The sequence below is a fragment of the Melospiza melodia genome, chromosome Z (assembly GCF_035770615.1).
Source record: "Melospiza melodia melodia isolate bMelMel2 chromosome Z, bMelMel2.pri, whole genome shotgun sequence".
Classification (NCBI taxonomy): domain Eukaryota; kingdom Metazoa; phylum Chordata; class Aves; order Passeriformes; family Passerellidae; genus Melospiza; species Melospiza melodia.
This window is the reverse complement of record NC_086226.1, coordinates 20,484,255-20,504,643: the sequence shown is the minus strand read 5'-3', so window position 1 is coordinate 20,504,643 and position 20,389 is coordinate 20,484,255. Positions and strand designations below refer to the sequence as shown.

At 38.5% G+C, this 20,389-nt stretch overlaps 2 protein-coding genes across 4 annotated transcripts in view; one reads left to right on the top strand and one right to left on the bottom strand.

Annotated features, from left to right (window-relative positions):
- RASA1 (RAS p21 protein activator 1) overlaps positions 1–1,227 on the top strand; it is a 48,116-nt gene extending 46,889 nt beyond the window's left edge. For all 3 annotated transcript variants that reach the window (XM_063181501.1, XM_063181503.1, XM_063181502.1), the window contains one exon: positions 345–1,227. In XM_063181501.1, coding sequence (XP_063037571.1) covers positions 345–428 — 84 coding nt within the window. In that variant the 3' untranslated portion in view covers positions 429–1,227. The remainder of the gene's footprint in view (positions 1–344) is intronic.
- On the bottom strand, positions 1,030–11,440 carry CCNH (cyclin H). The gene is made up of 9 exons (XM_063181504.1): positions 11,309–11,440; positions 11,105–11,227; positions 9,927–10,000; positions 9,486–9,696; positions 9,023–9,186; positions 7,258–7,328; positions 4,692–4,803; positions 4,103–4,163; positions 1,030–2,737 (listed from the first exon to the last, which is right to left on the bottom strand). Exons 1-9 carry the CDS (start codon positions 11,423–11,425, stop codon positions 2,693–2,695), a joined length of 978 nt encoding a protein of 325 aa, XP_063037574.1. The 5' UTR covers positions 11,426–11,440; the 3' UTR covers positions 1,030–2,692.
- Positions 11,441–20,389: the final 8,949 nt, after the last annotated feature.

Here is a 20,389-nt window from a genome sequence, read left to right as displayed (position 1 = left end):
CTTTCTATTAATACCTTATTTCTGCTTACTAGTTTGCCAGTACACCTGTATGCTTGGAAAACTGCTGGCAGATTTTGATAGTGTGTTGTATTAGCTGTACACTTCCTCTGCCTTCCTGTTAATTACAAAGAAGCAAGAACATCCATGGGAGGACAGGCAAAGTCCCTAACATCGTTTAAAGACTATCCTTATTGGCTAGGGAATCAGACATTTTCTCTTTTTAGTAATATATTTAAACTTCAAGTCGCAGGTCTGATAGACTGATGCTGAAAATGCTGCTCAGGCAGGCCTTTTCTCTCTTCAGTAGCTAACATGTAGTTTTACTGACTCACTCTTTTTTACAGCATGTTCTTAAGAAGCTTTTGGCCATTACTGAACTGCTACAACAAAAACAAAATCAGTATTCGGTGTCTAACAACATCAGGTAGCAGCTCTCGACTGAATTCTGCATGGATCCAGCATGCCCAACATGGCAACTCTCACCAGTATCACTTCCTTCTTGCTCTTGCCAAAAACAGCACACCCTGTCACATTCCCAGTGATGTGTGAACTATGCAAAAAGAAAACAAAGATCCTGTTGGTGAATGATTGTACCAGCAGCTTTTTTTTTAAGCTATCTGTGCAGGACATTTGCACTTTTTTTTTTTTCCACTTGGAAACAATGAAATTTCACAACCTCTGAGCCTTGGTGTACAGTTAACCTTCCGCAGAGAAAATGCTGTGACTGTGTCTAGGACTTTGAAATTTTCAGCACCTCTGATTGCCAAAGTTTTTGCTGTCTGATTGGAAAAGAATTATCAACTGACATGAGAAGAAAGATGTTGTTCTGACAACCACCTATAACTAACTGGATAACATTTCTTACTGTAATTTCTGACTGGTTACAATAATTATGACTTCTGACCGTTTCAACCACTTTTAAGTTGTATTTACAGTTTCCAGAATTTGATGTTATGGTAGGAACCACCTTTACTGTACATGTTTTATACCATGCTGTTTCTCTTGCTGGAATGATGTTGAAAGAGAATATGCAGAATGGGTCTTGTCAGCTTTATTTTTTTGATGTGCCACTGATTCATCTGAATAGTTTTTCCACCAAGAACTGTATATCCAGATAAGTCACAATGCTTTTGTAAAATGTTTACAACAGTAAATAATTTGAATTCAGTAAATTTATTGATCATTATATCAGACATGCATGCATTCATTAAACCATTTTATAAAATAGGTATCGTTTGGTCTTTTTTTGTACTGTAAGTTTAGCATAAATATTTTTATAAGTGAAAAGTAAGTTTTTAAAATAAATCAAGCTGCCTGTTTCTAACTCTATGAAAACTGGCTTCATGGCTACTGTGGAAATTTTTTAGTGTCAGCACTGGTGGTATACTTTGCAGTGTTTACAATGTGTCACTTTTTGAGCATGAGTCCTCAGACAGCATTACCTTGTCCTAATGCCTTAATTTGTACATTTTTGGGTGAGAAAATATATGTTAAAACTCCCTGCATAGGTTGAGATTTAATAAAAAGAAATTCTTTCCTGTGAGTGGGCTGAGGCACTGGCAGAGTGCCAGAGAAGCCAGAGAAGCCCCAGTCCACAGAAGTGTTGAAGGTGACATTGGACGAGGCTTGGAGCAACCTTGTCTAGTGTTCCTGCCCACCACAGTGCCATAAACTGTTAAAAAAATTAAGAAGTAAAATGTGCTGTTGATTTAAAGGGTATTTCATCATCACTGTGTGTTATGTTCTAGGCAGTGATATAATAATAGGGAATAAAAAGATTCACTGACAAGACCAATGAGATAACCACATAAATAATTTTAACATACAAACACTGTTGCAAATCTTTACAACACCTAGGATATTTTTCCTGTCTATCAGAACTGCCAAATCACTGTCACATAAAATCAGAGACTTTGCTTTTGCACCTTTGCTGGAATACTAAAGTGGCTCTTGCTGTGTTGCCCTGGTCTCCAGCTGGAACAGCTGCTTGAAGGTGACAGCTCCCAGATATCATATGTATGGCACTGGGCAGACACATGTGATGTTCCTCCATAGTGAAAATACATGTGTTTGCAACACCTTGTTACTAGAGAAGTCTTTTTCTTAGATTGTTCCATAACCATGTCAAGTCTATGTTAAACTGTATCTCAGACAAGTAAGTAATTTACCTTTCAGTGTGTCCTACTTAAAACTTTAACAGAGTGTATTAACAGGGATTCTTTTGTAGATTTGGTTGCTTTGGTACAGGCAATATAACATGGTAAAAATACAAACTGGAAGACAGAGCTGCCTACCTAATTTACCTGTTACACACAAAATGCAGCAAAGACAATCAAACTGGGAAACACCCAAAGCTGCATGTACGTGTTTGTATTGTAGAACTCTAACTGGGTATATGAAAAGGAAATAAATCACCTGGTGCTCATAACACTACACTGCAGCCACATCAAACTGTTTCTGAATCAAAAACAAGGGCCAGATTTCTTGAAGCTAATCTTACTAGTGTTGGACCTGTAATGGTTAATAATGTAATGGTTTAATTGAACCACAACTTTTTCTTTTAGGAAATTGAAAGGCTTTACTAAAATTAAAAGGTAAGAACTAACAGCACAAAGATCTTATGACACATAATAAGGAACCTGTGGCAGGCAGTCACACCTGACACCAGAGGGTGGTAGGAGTCCATCTTCCTTCAAAGTAATGCTGAATCCACAAGATCATCATCAGTCCACTCTTCCTAATAGAAGGAAAAACACAGCACCTTGAGCAACATTTGTGTGTGGTGGTGTGGTGCTTATGGGCTGGATTTAAGACCTTACTGAGAAATTCCATGAACAGAAGACTAAGAAATATTTTAACTTGGGGCAGTTCAGGCCTTTAACCTTAAAACTAGCTATCCATACCTATGCTTAACAGTCATGGACCCAGAGTCATGTTAGACACTCTTCAGCACCTGAGATAAAGAAGCATGAGCTTCATGTTGGATAACTATGTAGAGATTTCCAAAATAGCTCATATTGCACCTTCTGCTGAAGTCCTCTGCTTTTTACAGCTTTGTAGATTACAGTCTAATATCAGCTAACTACAGGATTAGTGAAGCCATTGTTAAGATATGAGCAGTCTGCACACACTGTAAGTTTTAAAAAAGTTAAGCACACTTTCTCCTTAATGTCCTGGCCAGTGGAGATCTGCTCTTTCATGTGGCTATTACTCAGCAAAATATACACAAGTAGAAACCCAGTTCAGATACATCACTAATGAAAAACCGTGAGTTTCAGGACCTTTGGAACTGTAAAAAAGTTGATCACAACGTGCTGTAGGCTATGTGAATATCCTATCAGGTTACTCCTTTAGGAAACAATTACAGATATAAATTAAAAAGAAGATCCAAAATCAAAATTGCCTCAGACCATAGCAGAGTAACTAATACAAATTAAACTGGGGCAGGAAACAAGTGAAACATCCAAAGCTCATACAGAGCTGTTAGTTCTAAGTCATTCTGTCATAAAGTGAACAGTTTTCCAAGTGCCTGTTTTATGGAGTTGCCAGTTTTAGTATACTTTTCAAGACTGGCATTTGGAATGAAAACTTACTAAAAATTTTTGCAGCAATAAAATTATAAAATAAGTTCAAGGTCCCGCATCTTGTTAGCATATTCCTTCAATGCCAATTTTATTATAATCTTGTCTTAATAATGTTTTAGAGTCTAATTTTACACTATAGCATCAACCTACTATGATAATCTCTAATAGCAAGACACAAATCTTGTCTTTTATCTTCACAATTTGGTAGGTGACCCTCTTTAGATGTTAGCAAGTTTTTCTAAATTCCATCCTTAGTGTGTCTTACACTATCAGTATCCAGCATCTTTAGTATCAAAATGAGTCCAATTAAAAAGGGTTCTACTCCACTGCCAGCATGGACTCTCTCCTAACCATTGTCCAAACAAAAGCTCTGGAAGAAAAGTTGAAAAAGGTTCAGTCTGCACAACAAATAAAATTGTAATACAGATGCATAAATTTATCTCAATAGCTGTGTCACTTTTGTCTTGGCATTAAGGGTGAAAAAAAACAGGAAAAACTTGTATAATAAGTTTACTAACCTCATCCATTTTACTTTTCTTTGTGACATATTCATCATCTTCATAACCTTTCCTCTTCTTCCTAACCCAGAAGAAAAGTGAAATGCTTAGGTATTTTTATAAGTTAAGACTGTCATCATTTGACACCAGGATTACAATATGGACATACCTGTTTCATAAAAAATGAATACCAATGCCTCAGCATGCATTTTGCTGGAAGTTCAGGGCGTAGTCCTTTCCATCCACATAATTCTTAAGAAAACATTAAGCCTTTACAGCATTCTTGTTTTAATCACCTGATTTTAAAGCCCTTAGTTCTCATCACATACAACATCAAATGGTCACACCTTAGAAGCCACCCAGTATTCCAGTTTTGTTTTACAAAATAATCAGCTTGCCATGCAGATCTGCACATAAGAACCTGTTCATGTATTAGTGAAAACACTACTTTGAGTCTTTGACCTCAGCTTCCAGCAGATACAGCAAGCAGGCAAACACTGTGTGCACATTTAAGGGTTTTCATTTTCCATCACTCACACAGGTAAGAAAATATTAATGTTCATATGCCAATAAAAAAGGCCAAAGTTTAACACATCCAAGATATACTTACGGGTTTGTATTAAATGAGAGGTCCAAGCTGTGACACTTTTCTAACTTCTTTTTTAGAGCAGCAACCTCTTCAGGCCTCGGCAGTTCATATTTTTTAATGAGATTTTTCATGCCTAAAATGGCAACAACACAGCTGTAAGCACACAGATAATTTCTGCTCTGCCTTGTTGTGTTGGGTCTGCATGGCAAGATGTTGGTAGTGGGGGGCCTATAGGAGTGGCTTCTATGAGACGCTGGTAGAGGCTCCCCCCATGCACAACAGAGGCAATGCTAGATGGTTCCAGGATGTATCCAGCACTGGTCAAGGCCAAGCCTATTAAGTGATAGTGGATGTACATCTGTGATAACACATGTTAAGGGCAAAATCCAAAAACTGATGCAACACTAATGGGTGCTGGAAAGAGGAATGAGAATATATGAGAACATCTACACCCTACATCTACCAGGGTCAGGGAGAAACATGAGGAAGGAAGTGCTCCAGGCACAGAAACAGATTCTCCTGGTGCAGACCATGGTGAAGCAGCTGTTTCCCTGCATGGAGGTCAGCAGGAGTGTGGAGTATGCAGCTGCACCTACAGCCTGTACAGGAGGCAACTTTGGAGCAGGTAGATGTGCCTGAAGGAGGCTGTGACCCCTTGGGAATACCATGCTATGTACTATACCATGTAGGGAAGAGAAACCTACACTACAGATGTTTGCTGGCAAGACTTGTGACCCCATGGGAGAATGGCACTGAAGCAGCCTATTTCTGAAGGGCTCTATCCCATGTAATGTACCCACATTAGAGCAGTTAATGAAGAACTGTAGCATGTGAGAAGGACTCATGTTGTAAAAATTTGTAGATAACTGTCTCTGTGGGAGGGACTCCACACTGCAATGGGGGAAGAATGTGAGGAGGAAGGAGCAACAGAAACATGATAAACATGATACACTGACTAGTCCCCCTGCACTGGAGGAAGAGAATTCATGAGTGAAATTGAACCCAGGAAGAAGGGAGGGGTGGGGAAAAGGTCTTTTTAAGATTTGGTTTTCACTTCTCATTACCCTACTCTGATCTGATTGGTGATTAATTAATTTCCCCCAGTTGTGTCTGTTTTGCCCATGATAGTAACTGTAAGTGACCTCTCTCCCTGCTCTTATCATGAACTTGCTATTTTTTTTCTCTCCCCTGCCCAGCTAGGGAGGTCAGTGATAGGGTCTTTGGTGGTCACTTGGCAACTTTGGTGGTCACCTGGCATCAAGCTGGGGTCAACCCACCACACTTGTGAATAACACAACCCTGTCCAGTCTCCAGTGTGGCTGAGTATTGCTTATGTCATAGCCAGGCTTGAGCCAAGAGGTCATCCTTCCTTTCCTCATTGTAACTACACTGAAACAAGTATCCAGCATCACCCACACTGGATTTCCTTAGGCAGAGTTCACATTATTCTGCTAACAAGTTCAAAATATACAGGTATTTTTTGTAATCAACACTGTACCTGCTGTCCTAAAAAAATACCAGTTCCAGTCTTTCTAATAGTGCAAATTAAATTTACAAGTTTTTTTTTCTCTACCACCAGTACTCTGTAGAAGTAATTTACAAATGTTTGAAAAATTTCCTTCCAATCATCTTATGTTTACAGAAGAGCTAGCTTTGGGCTAAAGCTACCATCCACAAAAACTGAAGAGTAAGTGATCCCAGCATTCCCTTCCATCTCAGCAATGGAAGTTTAAAGACCTGATTTGTTAGAAGACCAGAAAGTAAAGGACATCTTAAATTTTATAAATTAAAGGTAAATTGAATTTGTAGACCCTGGTTACTTGTATGGTGCATTCACTGCTCATGTCAGCCAGCCTAGTTTCACTGCCACCACTCCCACTTGAAGTGCATGCATTAGCTTAATGCATTCAGTAACTGATTACCTACTGAGAATTTCATATAACAGCCTTTTCATTTAAATACAAAAAGGTAATAATCAGTGTACTACACTTCCTTTTACCATGGTAGCATTCTTATTATTTGTAAAATATACACACACACACAAAGATATTTCTCACACTAGTGAAACTAAGCATCTTCTGAAACATCTTATAGCTGCAAACCAGATGTGCAGTATAAATACTGGCACATCACATTAGTCCTTTATCTGGTAGTAGTAGTTATTACATGCAGGCTTTGCCTGAAACTGCAATGTTTAAGATACAGTGACTTAAAAAGCAATTTCGTTCTGTCCTACAGATACCATTATCTAGTTCTCAAAATAAATTTCTCACTTCCGAATCAGTTGCTAGCACTTAACTGACTCTAGCACTTATGTTTGAAAGCATCAGGCAGGTCCTCTGCCTGTTAATTTTTTTATTTTGTTCATATTAATTTGTTTAATTTATTTGTTCATTTTGTTGTTTTTCCTCTTCTATCCACATCCTGGGTAGCTCATTCTACTGTCTGCAGCTTACTTATGCATGCCTTAAGGTGAAGAGAACCATTTGAAGCAGACCCTTCTATCTAAAGCTTTTGTAATTTGGAAAAAGATGGTTTTTCCTCATTTTGAGATATTCTTTAACATAATTTTCCAATGTTTACTTACATTTCATTTCATCTAGTAATCTGGATAAGGTTGATCTGTCCTCTTTCAGCATAAGACTTTCTGATAAATAGCTGCAAAGAGACATTGAAGAATAAATTTTTAAAGTGTCATAATAATTTATGGCAATCATTTGTAAGTTAGTAAAAAGTGTATTATTTTTAATTAACATCTCCTAGAGCTTTATAAGTAGATAAGTAAGAACGCTTTGTTTACTGAAGTGCTATAAAGTGATAAAAAAGCTAATCTGTCACTAAGAAGGTAACAAAAATATTCCACCAGTCATGAAGAAATAATACTGCCAAATTAAGTATTTCTAAGCCTCAGAGAGCTAAGTTAAATTAAGTTTATGACTTTATGACAACATCATGCTATTGTACAAAATGCCCACAGGACAAGCAATTACTATAGTGGTTTTCAGACTGAGCAACAGCAGAGCATGCAAGACAGGCCTGCTTCTTTTGGCAGCTGAAAGCTGTTACTAAATGCTGTCTTGCATGAGCCTATGGGTCCCTTCCTCTTTCCAATGAGATCAAACTTCTCTTTAGTAAGAACACTAATGCAGACTGCCTGGATAAAATGGACATGAGCAATCGTCCTCACCAACACCCACAACAACCAAGGAGTTCTATCCCTTCCCCCATAAGAGCAACAGGTATTCCAATTCCCACGTGTTCTGTACCATCTCTAGAGCTGCACCTGACCACAGACCATCAGCTTCTCTCACGTCTGGCAGCAAAAACTCATATCAAACAGTAAATGACAAGCTTATAACAACTGTATGGTGAAAACAGGTAACAAAGACTTGAATTCTTCCTGAATGTGCCAACCAAGTTCAGACACCTTGAATCACACATTATCTACAAATTATTTTCGTCCTTTTTGCAAGCACAGTTTTCTGAATTTTGGCATGAGCAGTACAGAACACAGATCTAAGAATGAGATCAACTTTCAAGTTAAAGTAAGCACCTGAATGTTTTTACACAATTCTCAGAAGACAGTGAATCCTGGAAGGAATACTCCCAACACTCCTTATTTTAGAACTAGAGAGATTTGAGATACATTTAGAACAGATGGAAGATTTTATTTTAAAAGAACATTTTGGATTTAGAACAGGTGTTACACTCCAGATGCAAAATGCTCACAGGTAGTGGCATGATATTAAAACATGCCAGGTACATCTCATTACAGCAACTACTTCAGCTCATCTGAAAACTATAAGAAAACTAAACCAAACTACACATTTCAGAAAAAGTATCAAAGTGTTTGACAGTACCTCTGCAGACACCAGTGTCAAGGACACAAAAGGGAAAGATAAGATTGATTTAAAGCAACACATTACCCCTGGTGCATATCCGTGGAAACTGAACAGTTGCAGCAGCCAAACACAGCATGATACAGCATGCCCATTAGCTGCCAGTTCAGTGTAATTTCAGTTGACTCTCAGTTTTTACCATATTTCCACTTTCTTCCCTGTGTAACCCTCAAACTGAGTCTGAAAATCCTATGCTATTCTAATTAAGGCAAAGTCATCAGTTTTTTTTAACTTCTTCCAAAGGAATATAAAAACCAGACAGCAACTGACTGCTTTCATCAGCTATTTGTGAAAATGAACAGTACCACTGCCATTCTAAAACATAAAGAACAGACAAGTCCTAGCAATCAGTAAATACACAATTCTAGTAGTTAAGAATGTCTAGAGCAGAACAATTTTACACAAGAAGCAAACAGATTGTTTAAATCACGCATATAAGAAAAAAAATACTACCTTTCCATATTAATTCCTGCTCTTGAGCCACTAGATAATATCGCAGTGAGAGCAATCTGTGAGGGAGTAAAGAGCAGGTATGCATCTGTCAGAGCCACTCGGTTAAGGAAGTCATCAGCTGTTTTCCTTAAAACTTCAGGATTTTCCAGCACTGGATAGCGAGTCTAAAAAGTAATGATTTAGAAAAAAAGGCATCTGTTTGTCATTCCTGTTCATAAGCTCAGAACACACAATTCAACAGTATTTTATAAAGTGGAAAAGTAGCAGACAATACCTTTATCCCAAAAAGATCCTAAATAACTTAAAGACCACAAGTAAAACAACTATCTTTCAGGTATCTATCACTATAGAAATTAGATCTTTTAAATCACAGGCACAAAAGGAAATAAAGTTTTTCAAGACAATGCATGACAGACTTGTATTACTTTACTACACAGAGCATAAGCATATCAGAGAATATTACCTTAATATCAATTAGAAATCCCTCAAATGGCCTGTATGGATTGTGGATGATGAGATGGAAGTTCAGTTGCTGAATAAGTAGCAGCTCATATTCCAGTATTTGTTCAAGAGCTTTTTCCTGTCCAAGAGGACTTTCTCGAAGGTTACCAACAAACTGTGCACTGGATACATTAAATTCATCTACTTTGCAGGCCAAAAATGTGCATGTTAGCCTTGAGGAGGGAAAAAACCAAAAAAGCAAACAATTGACATATGCAGCATCCATTCATCCATTTGTTCTGAATACAGCAAAAATACAGTGAAACTGCCCATATTTTGTCTTTACTCCTATTTAAGATCTCAGATTTTCTTTCTTGTTTTTTTTTCAGGACTTTAAAAATATAAAGATCATATCTTTAATATTTCATTTGACAGAGTAACTAAAGAAGTGTTGATAACTCACATTATTATCCGAGGATGATGCTCCATCACTGAATTATTGAGGTAAAAACGTTTGAAATACATGCAAGCTGTTCCCTAAATTGAAAAAAATGGGGAGGGAAAAAAATGGATTAAAAAAAAAAATATAAATACATAAAAATAAAAAAAGCACCCACAAACCACAAAAGTTTGGATATATACTACAGGCATACAGGATACACTGAGCCACTAAGACACATACAGCCATTAAATGTCATTAAGTATTTCAAACTCTTTACTTTTGCCTGCAAGAACCTTACATTACAACTGTAATACAAACTAATTTTCGTTTTTTATACATGCTTAAAAAGCCAACAGTATCTTCATGAAAAGAAGTGGGTGTTTTAATGAAATTAAAAATCAAAGGCTGAAAAAAATTATCCAGAAAGCTGCAAGCAATTCAAACCATTTGACTTTTTACATCAGTAAATTTTGCAGCACGTTTATCAGCATGAAAGCTGATGCTTTCCAAAACGAGACTCTGCAGGAGCTACTTCTCAAACATCAGTCTGGCTTCACAGAACATGCCATGGCAGTGACTGCCATCTTTCAAAGGCACCCTCAAGCACGGTGCTCTTCAGCACACCTGCGTGGAAAAGGGAGGATTAACAGGGGACAATGTAAATCATACACCTTAATGTCTTAGTGAGAGAGAGAGAGACAATTTCACTCCATTCTTCAGCTCTACATCCCCACTTCTCCCTTCTGAAAGACGCTCTTTTGCATTCAAGACATATAAGTTCAAGGTAATTCTGCTTTTCCTTTGTAGGATAATATTTTGCCAGTATACAATCCAGCTTATTTTGTGGTCAGAGAAGCACAAATGATGGAGAAACATCTGAAGGCGACCCCAAATTTCGGATCGTCTCCTTTAGCGACTGGGAGATTGTTTCAGTCACCCAAACAAGTTTAAGAGCCACAAGCAAAAGATCACGTTGAAAAACATCAGATTCTGAAATGGCTACACGTATCAGAAAACGAAATAAAAAAAAAAAAACAAACAACAAAACAACCCAAAAAGCGGCCACATACTGTAGTGCTAGAAAAGAGAAGAGAGATAAAGAGATTTAAAGATATCCGCGCCCTCAAGAACAAGCCAAGCAGGCAGCAGGCGATGGAATAAGGAGGGCCGAGGCGGCGGCTCCTCCTCGCCTCGCTTACCACAACGGACCGCGGCATCGCGGGCTTGAATGCGGCGCAGAAATCCAGCAGCCTCTTCTCGTAGTACTTGCATAGCGCCAGCTCCTCGTGCGGCTCCAGCAGCAGCGGGTCGCCCGGCGGCACCTTGGGAGAAGCAAAGCCGCACCTGAGTTCGCCGCAGTCTCACCCTGCCGCCCCGCCCGCAACTCCTGTGTCCCCGCGCACCTTCCCGCTGGCCGCTGCCCTGGCCCGGGCCCGGCGGTTCCCCTCAGCGCGGCGCCGCGCCAGTTCACCCTCGCCATGGAAGGTCCAGTGCTGGCGCTGCGTGCTGGTGTGGAACATTGCGCAGCAACATGGCCGCATTCGCGCGCGGCACGCCGGGAGCCGCCCTAGCGCGTGAGGCGCGGCGGAGCGGGCCCAGGACACTCCCTCCTGGGAGAGGGGTACTTCCGTTTCCTTTTCCAAACTTTTCCGTTTTAAGGAAGAGCCGTGGCAAAGCAATATGTTGTAAACTTTTGCAGAATAGCAGCACTCTTGTGTTTCTCTTTCGGTTTTATTCATATATACTTGCAAATTTGCATTGCACTTGTGCAGCCTTACGTTGAGTGCTGGGGACAGTTTTGGGCACCGCAATGTAAGACATTAAGCTATTGTAGAGCATGCAAAGGAAGGCAATCAGGATGCTGAGGGCCTGGAGCGGAAGCCATATGAGGAGTAGCTGAGGTCGCTTGAAATGTTCAGCCTGGAAGAGACTGAGGGGAGACCTCATCATTGCAGCCTACAACTTCCTTGTAGGGAAGAGGAGGGGTAGATATTGATGTCTTCTCTGTGATGACCAGTGACAGGACTTGAGTAAGTTAAGTCATTGGAGGTTTAGGTTGGATATCAGGAAAAAGTTTTTGACCCACAGGGTAATCGAGCACTGAAACAAACTCCCCAAGGAAGTGGTCACATCACCCAGTCTGACGGATTCGAGAAGTGTTTGGACAACGCTCTCAGGCACATGGTGTGATTTTTGTAGTGTCCTGTGCAGGCCCAGGAACTGAACTTAATGATTGTGGTGGATCTCTGCCAAGTCAGAATATTCTGTGGTTCTGCTCCTTTAAGTTCCTTCAGTAGTCTTCTGCTTTCCCCAGATAACCACTAGATATAAAATCCAATTATGCTTTTAAGGAAGCAGCATTTCACAACCTCCATGCTTCAGCCAGAAATTTTAGATATTACTGTGTAGTATCTAATATTTGTGTTTGAAGTATATGCGGAAAGGATGTAGAACATACTTTTGTGGACAGTCATAGGCCTTGTAGTTAAAAGTGTTACCCATCAAGTTGTGTTCTTTTAAAAGGAGTTTATGCAGCAGTGGGGGAAAATTCTTTTAACCTTAGCACAACAGCGTTTGATCCCTATTTAGGATTAATGCTTTGTTTCGTATCATGCAGTGCTTACTACAAACAGTAGGGATAAATGTGGCTTTGTTTTAACTCTCTACATCTGTGACTAATAAGCCTTGTGCCAGCTAGTGTGGGAAATGACATAACTTTACTCATAATTTTTAAAATTAATTATTTTAATTATCTCTTCTAATTAATTGTTTTAATTATTTTGAGGCAATGTAACTTTACACTTTATCATATGCCACTAGAGCCAGCATTTAGCAAGGTTGTGATAAGCCTGTATTGTGGGAACATGGTTTGGGAAAATTACTGAAACTTTAAGTTTCGCAGAAACAAGTGTAATCAACACTGATCTAATTCAATTATCTCAGATCTAGAAGGATGTTAACAAAGCCTTGCAGACACATCTGTTTTTGAAAGTGGACACAAGTAATGCAAAATTCATGAACCGTAAGGACATTTTGCAGAAACTTAAGATAAGGAAGAAAATAACCAAGTCAGTACAGCAGTTGTACTGGATGTGCTGTTTGGGAAAAAGATAATAAAAGACTGAAGAACTGGGCTAATTAGCATGAGAAGTGAGAAAACAAACAGGAGATAGAACACTAATTAATGAAGAGAAATATGTAACTTACAGCAAATGAACATTAATTTCTTTATTTGCTACAGTGTATATATAGTGAGAAGTTTTGAAAGTGGATGTGTGTATTAGGTGAAGCTATCACCATGCACCCAACATATTGAAGAAATACCAGCTTTCTAACATAACAAGACATAACAAACTGATTAGAGAGTTTCTTTCCTGGTTTTTAGTGACAGAGTGGTTCCTTGCAAGCAGACATGACAAAGGTCCTTTCCCTAAACTACACAAGAAATAATTATCTATATAGTCTGAATCCATCAATACTTTGCCTTAAATTACAGTAATCAGCACATCCAACATATATACAGTTTCAAATCTGACCAAATCTGAGTTCCAAGAGCCATATGTAGAAAAATACCAAAAGGGCGTTGTTGTGCATCTGATTGTGACAGTTCCGTCCCAAATTAGGGACTCCTAAATAGTGCACATTATTATAGCAATTGGTTTACTGAGTAGTATTGTAAATATGTTATTTGACAACATCACTCTAAGAGTAAAATGTAAGAATAGGAATGAAAATTTCTAAAAAGAGCAGTGCAGAGAATAAAGCAGATTTTTTTTTCTGTCATTTTTTTATGATTCCATTTATTTTACAGTTTCACTTTTCGGAATCTGTACTTCAAAGGTGTTTGGGTTTAAGGATACCGAACAACTACGGACTTCACTGACTGTAGTTCTTCCTTAACTTTAAATGGTATGATGAATTATTAGTGATTCTAAAATTCAATCTGAAAGTGGACAAAGGTAGATTTAAAATATCTGGAAATGTAATCATAAAATACTCAGAAAAACCTTCGTGTGCTTGCTCTGTGAGCAAGCTATGAACAGAACCAAGAATTTACTGTTTCTAGTTCTCTATTGTTTCTTTTCACAGTAATGCTTTTCACAACATCTTTACCCACAAGGCAATTTTGATATATTATCTTGTAGCCAAAGAGGTTAATTAAAAGATGCAATGTGATTTTTGTGCAAGTAATAAGGTTTACAAAGAATGACATAGAATGCACTAATAAAGTGCAGAGTGAGTATAAAATGTTTTACTACATTCAGAAAGATAATTACAAGAACTGAAAGTTTTTTGGAAAGTGGAGTTATATGAGTTATAAATCAGTTGCTCAACTCAGTCAAATTTAAATGTTTGATGTCTGTCTTTTATGCTGGTTTTAAACATGTTATATGCAGAGATATTTGTTCAGAATTATGCAAGTAGCAAGGTAACCAAGCAAAACAACTTACAAGCTAATAAAAGCTCTCCAGTAGCCTAGGTATTTCAGCATGTTTAGCAATTTCTCAGAAAAATTGCCCAAAGGTGTAAATAAGTACCTACCACCGAAATGTGGAAAACATTTTCCTGCTTGTATCAACAAATACCACAGAGGTATTCCTCCTGATGTTTTTTATGACAGCCATGGATGCTGTAAGTGTTCTTTATTTTTCTGTTTGGGGCATATAGGGAATCAGAATCTCTTGGAGGCTATAGAGAGGACCAAAAAAGAACCAAGAGGCAGAACACACATTATCTAAGAAGGGGAAGATACCTGAAACACAGAGGCTTAGTCTGTATAGTTTACTGTTGAAAATAAACATTCATAAAACCATTCAACTTTGATGCTGGTAGTGTCTTCTTAGAATAATATGTGAGGAAGGGGATTGTGAACACAAGAGTACAGCCCTTCAGCTAAGTTATAATTAACACAAATAAATTAACATAATAGATTTCCTGCTTTTTATTACCTTTTACTATCATTATCATTAAGCCTAACTGCAGATGTTCAGTAGCCTAAAACATTCAAAGAAAGGGTTAACCTTGCTGATGCTACTGGGAGAATAAAAAGCTTTAGAGGTGAAAACACATTGATTTATTCTCATATGATTTTAGTATTTGCTATATTTCATGCTGCTGAGAATTTATGAGTAGAACTAAATTTAAAACATCGTTTTAATTGCTATGTTTTAGTTCTCACTTTTTGAATATACTTATATCACAGGGACTTCTTGATTTTGCGGTGTTTGGCTATCAATTGTCCTAGCACAGAAGCTAATTAAAATCAGATTACCTTTCTTGCTTTGCTAAGTAGTATTTTACTTTTATTTGATCTCACTGATATCAGTGAGATTATTTCATTGAAGATACATTATTCTATATTCTTAAAGTGTCCTTGTCATTCAAAGCATTACAAAGTATGCATATATAGCTATAACTCTTTATATTGAATATGCAGTTCAGGGACATAAGCTTTAAAATCCTCAGCAGAAACACAGACTTTAAATAAGCAAAAAAGGATGAGAAACAACAGTTTGGAAGTCATGACCTCTGGATTTTTAATAATTTGCATTTGATAATTTACAACTTCAGAAATACATTAAGCGTACAGTCTCAAATCACAAATCATACTAGCAAAACTGAAATATGATGAAGTAGAGATGTTTGTTTGTTCTTAAATTTGGAGCATTCAATTCATTCAGCAGGGAGGGCTGAATTCCTATGGAGCAATCAGAATTGAATATTCCTTTTGACACCATGCAAGACATCTGTTGGAGTCAGCACAAGATTTGCCTAAAGCTTAAGAACCAAAGCCGGTTTTTGTGGAGAAGAGTGGTTATTTTTGCCATTTTTCACTGATGTGTCTTCAGTCATCCATAGAGAAAGTTCTGTTGCTTCTGTCCCTTGTTTCTTATTTTTCTTCTGTGTTTCTCCCATACTGTCTTTATCCTGGTATTCTTGACATTTGTTTTTAATTTCTTCACAACTGCATTTTTCCCACACACTTCACTCCCAGTGTGTCATCTTGTAAGAATATAATGTAATTATTGATAATGTAATTATTGATACTGGTGCTAAAAAGTCATCACTGGATTTCTGGATGGGTTAAGAAACTGAGAACTCCCTGGAGTAAAAAACGTGGACTTCTGAGTCACTCATGCGATTGTGTTCATATTCACGAAGTGCAGTTTGCGAAGTGGCATGTTTGCAAAGATTTCTTTGGAACCCAGCGTCCCTGAAACGTACTTTCAAAGTGAGAGCCATCCCTTTAGCAGCATGCCACACTCTTTCCCTCCCTCCCCCATTGCCACTACTTAAACCAGGCCACGAACCATGAACCCAATACATAAGCATACTTCCAATACAAAATAAGCAGGTTAATTAGAACTATCTCCTCCTTGAGCACCTGGATGCAGGGTCTCTCAGCTTAAGCACACCATGAGAGCAGCTCTCTGAGGGATATGGGTGGCCCAGACCACCATCACCTGGCAGAAATTAGATGCTAAAACCCCCAAAAAACAAAACAAAACAAAACCAAAAAAACCCACCCCAAAAAACCCCAAAGCCCCCCAAAAAACAACAACAAAAAGTTTTTTTAACTAAGTCAGACATTCCTCCTGTTTCCTTGAATGGAGCACCTCACGACCAGCCTGACCCACAGCGGAGAGGCAGATCTCAGGTCTCAGGAGCTTCTTTTGCAGCAGGGCAGCTCCAGAGCAAGGGAGCCTGAGGGGATTCAGCAGCTCTAGGGGAGCCCCTGAGGAAGAATCAGGTCTGCTACAAAAACGTTGGTGATAGCAGAGACAGAGAGGACTGGCTCTGGAGCCTACCAAACCACAAGGAGTGATCCATCCCCGGCCAGGAGAGGAGGAGTTTGCAGCACCTGCAGACAGCAAGTGCAGTGGCTGAAGAGGCGGTTGCTGTCCAGCTGCCAGCTCCTGGCAGTTGTTGTCATCATATTGTGAAGCTCCCATACCTTCTCAGTGATTTCTCATGGTCATTTCCTCACAGCACTGACTCCTCCTTCTTTACAGCACAACCAACAAATTCCAACTCTCTCTTCAACCAGCTAAGCCACTCTTTTGTAGCACTCGTCTTATTGGACACAGCTGTGGCCTATTAAGGGCAGGCCTGTTCCTAATCTTTGGTGATTAGTACAGCTGCAACCCCTCAGGTGTGAGACTACCTTCTGCACTATTTCCTTACATTCTATCCCTCCACAGGCAGTGACTCTGTGTTGTGTTCCCTACTAAAAGAGCTTCTGTGCTACAGAAACTCAAGTCATACTGCAACACACTGAATGTTTTGCACTTGTGTGCTTTGTTCTAGAATACAGTTTCCTCAGAAACAGGTGTCATCTTTAAGAAATGGTAGCAATGCTGAAACCTCTCACATGTATTGGCGCAACATGACACTGAGTGTTCCCCACAGGGATTAATTCAAACAAAAATGTAATAGTGAGAAAAGATATGTGGTCTGAACTTACTGCACGTTTTCCATGACTTCTGGGCGTTGTCTTATAACATTCAGATTCCCTCTAAATGAGGTATTCTAGAAAAAGACATTCCATGTAATCCAGAGATAGACAGTTATTTTCTAGGTTTATCCAGTTCATGTTCTACATCCTCATACTGAGGCAGAATTCCTGATCTGAGACTGAGAAAACTTTTATGAAAAATTCTCTCTAAGTATTTCAAATGACATATGTTTTCTCTTAATTTTGCCTGGTGTAGGTACATCAGTCAGGTGGAGATGATTTGGAAAACCCCAAAAAAATTAAAACCATTATTATTTTATTTAGTGAATAATTAATTTAATTACTTTCACCTGCAGTAAAAGTCTAGCTGAATTTGGATTAAAACAATGGTTTAGGACTACAGAGATCTAAATTTCAGTGCCATCTTTGACAGAGAAATCCCATTCTGAAATATTTTAGTTTTTTCAGCTATGAATCTCAATTCCTGCTTGTTTCCCTTCAGAAAAATGAAGAATGAGGGCATGAACTATTATATTACTATGGAAATGAGTACCACAAAAGACCCTGGAATAAATATTGGAAAAATATGCAGCCATTACCTTATCATCTCCTCAATATATCCTACCTCTCCTACCCCATACAATTTTGACAGTAGTATGTTAAGGAAAGATATATACATTTCAGATGTTGAGACTTATATAAGGCAATTCCATCATATATAAACACAAGCTAATAAGGACATAAAGACATAGAGAATGTACAAATTCTATAGAATATTGTCAATATGCCTTACTCTGATACAAACACAGCAATATGTAAGCATACTAATTATCCATATACAGCCTTTTTTTTCCTGAGGAAGACAAATAAATCCTTATTTTCAAAATCTACCTCAAGTTTTGCTAATTCCTGTGCATTCAAACAGATTGTTCAAGCTAAATAAATTCCCTGTTTTTCTTAGATTATCTCACATGGCTCTGTGCACTGAGGTTCATTTCAGTGAGGGAATATCCATGTGTGATTTTCAGTTTCTGAATGGAAACAGTGGCCAATGGTTGCAATAAAACATGTCTGAAGTAAAGGCCTGGACATGGTATTAGCAAGCAGCTATTCTTACTCCTAACCTTCTTCAATAAATTCACAGGTCTCCTGCCACGTGTACTAATATATATGGGTTTTTCAATTAGACCTGTGCTTTAGAGATTAATATGAAGTGAATACTACTGCATGTATAAATGAAGACAGTGGCTAAGTTCTGTAAGTTGCTATTGGCATATATATAGCTGCTTAGGTAATCAGAATGCAACTACAGCTATCTGAGATAACATGGCAATGCACACAGTGGGTAGTCACAGCACAGCAGCTCAGCTTTTTAAACAAGACAAAACATTCAGTTGGTCTTAAGTGCTAAAGGTATATCCTAATGTCAGAGCAATATTAATTTGATCTAGTTGAATACCGTAATTATTTAAGGACCTTTCTGTGTTTCTAGTGGTATGTAACTAAATATACATTTATATAACCATAAGATAGGAGACTAATTGATCAACAAAAACTTGGAGAAGAGTTACGAGTACTCTAAAATGCAATGTTTACCAAAAGCTTTATATACTTTAGTAATAGCAGAGTCTGGTTTCATTATAGAAAAAAGCTAAGAATACTTTAATTTCCCTTATTAAGACCTGCAGTCTTAATAAATGTAAAAAAAAATAAATAAAATAGCAGGACATTTCCCCATCATGTCCTTCTACTATGTCCAGAACTGGTAAAAATTTGGAAGAATAGTTAATTAAAAGTGCATCTATAGCTTCTCTGGGGTTAGATCTATGCTTAGCATTTGAAGAGCTGCAGTCCTTTTAATATTTTATACAATAAAGTCTGGATGTATATAAACCACTAGTAAAAATATTTTTTACTTCATAATACAAAAAAAAAAAAAAAGAAAAAGTTTTTTTGGGTCTGAATTCACACGTGAGGAGGGAAAAGCCACCAAACTTTTGCTTCTGAAACAAGATCTCTGAACAACCTAAACATCAAATACTTCAGATTAGAGAACAAGTTTCCTTTAATTCCAGTGTAGTTTGAAACTGTCTTCTGTCATATCAGAAGTGTATTAAGGAAAAACTCCTAATTTGTAATCTCCAACAACAATGAAGGTGAGCGTTCCCAGACTTGCAAGAGGCCTTGTGGACTCCTGCCAAGTGTGCATATTGGGTCTGGATGACGGATCCATGATATTCCTGATGCTGGGTGGTGCATTGAAAGTTGCCATCAGCTACCAGTGCCCATCCAGAAGCCATTGTCTCTGTTTCCCCATCAACGTGTTTCCCTAGTTCAGGTAGCCAGGTACCACTGAATGCTCATAACAGTGCAGGTGAGCTGTGCAAGGAAATGCTTCCCTGAGGCTGGCCTTGGGGTGAGTTTGAGGCTTGGTGAATGAGGAGGATGTCATTACTGAGGGTCTAGACATTTCTTGAATTTTTTCCATTTCCAGGTGTTGACCATGAGTAAGACCATGATCCTTCAGCAATGTGTGACACCAGTGAGATGTAGCAGCTCTTCATTCTCTGCTCTCTCCAATCTGTCACAAGAAACAAGGCAAGGATGGAGTGCCATAATGCTCCAGATCATGAAGCACTTATGAGAAAGCACAGGGGTGATACTTGGAGAGGAGCCATGAGCAGCAGAGAAAACCAGGCAGGTCAATATTGTTGGAATGTCAGGCTTTGGAGGGTCACAGTCTGCCACTCTGTGATGCCAGCCTCCACAGTTCAGTGATGCACAAGGGATGTCTGTCCCAATGTTCCATTGCACTTCTGCACATATCTGGGACTACTGCAGTTCCACTTTCTACTTCTCTTCTTCTCACCCACGTCTTCTGCACACCATAGGTATTTTATGCCAGTCACCAAAGGCTCTGTCTTTTCTTCCCCTCCTCATATGCCCTTGCACTTCACTTTCTCCAGTCGTACCTCTACTGACATAAACAACTCCACCCCGATGACCCTTTTCCCCATTGCTTCCAACA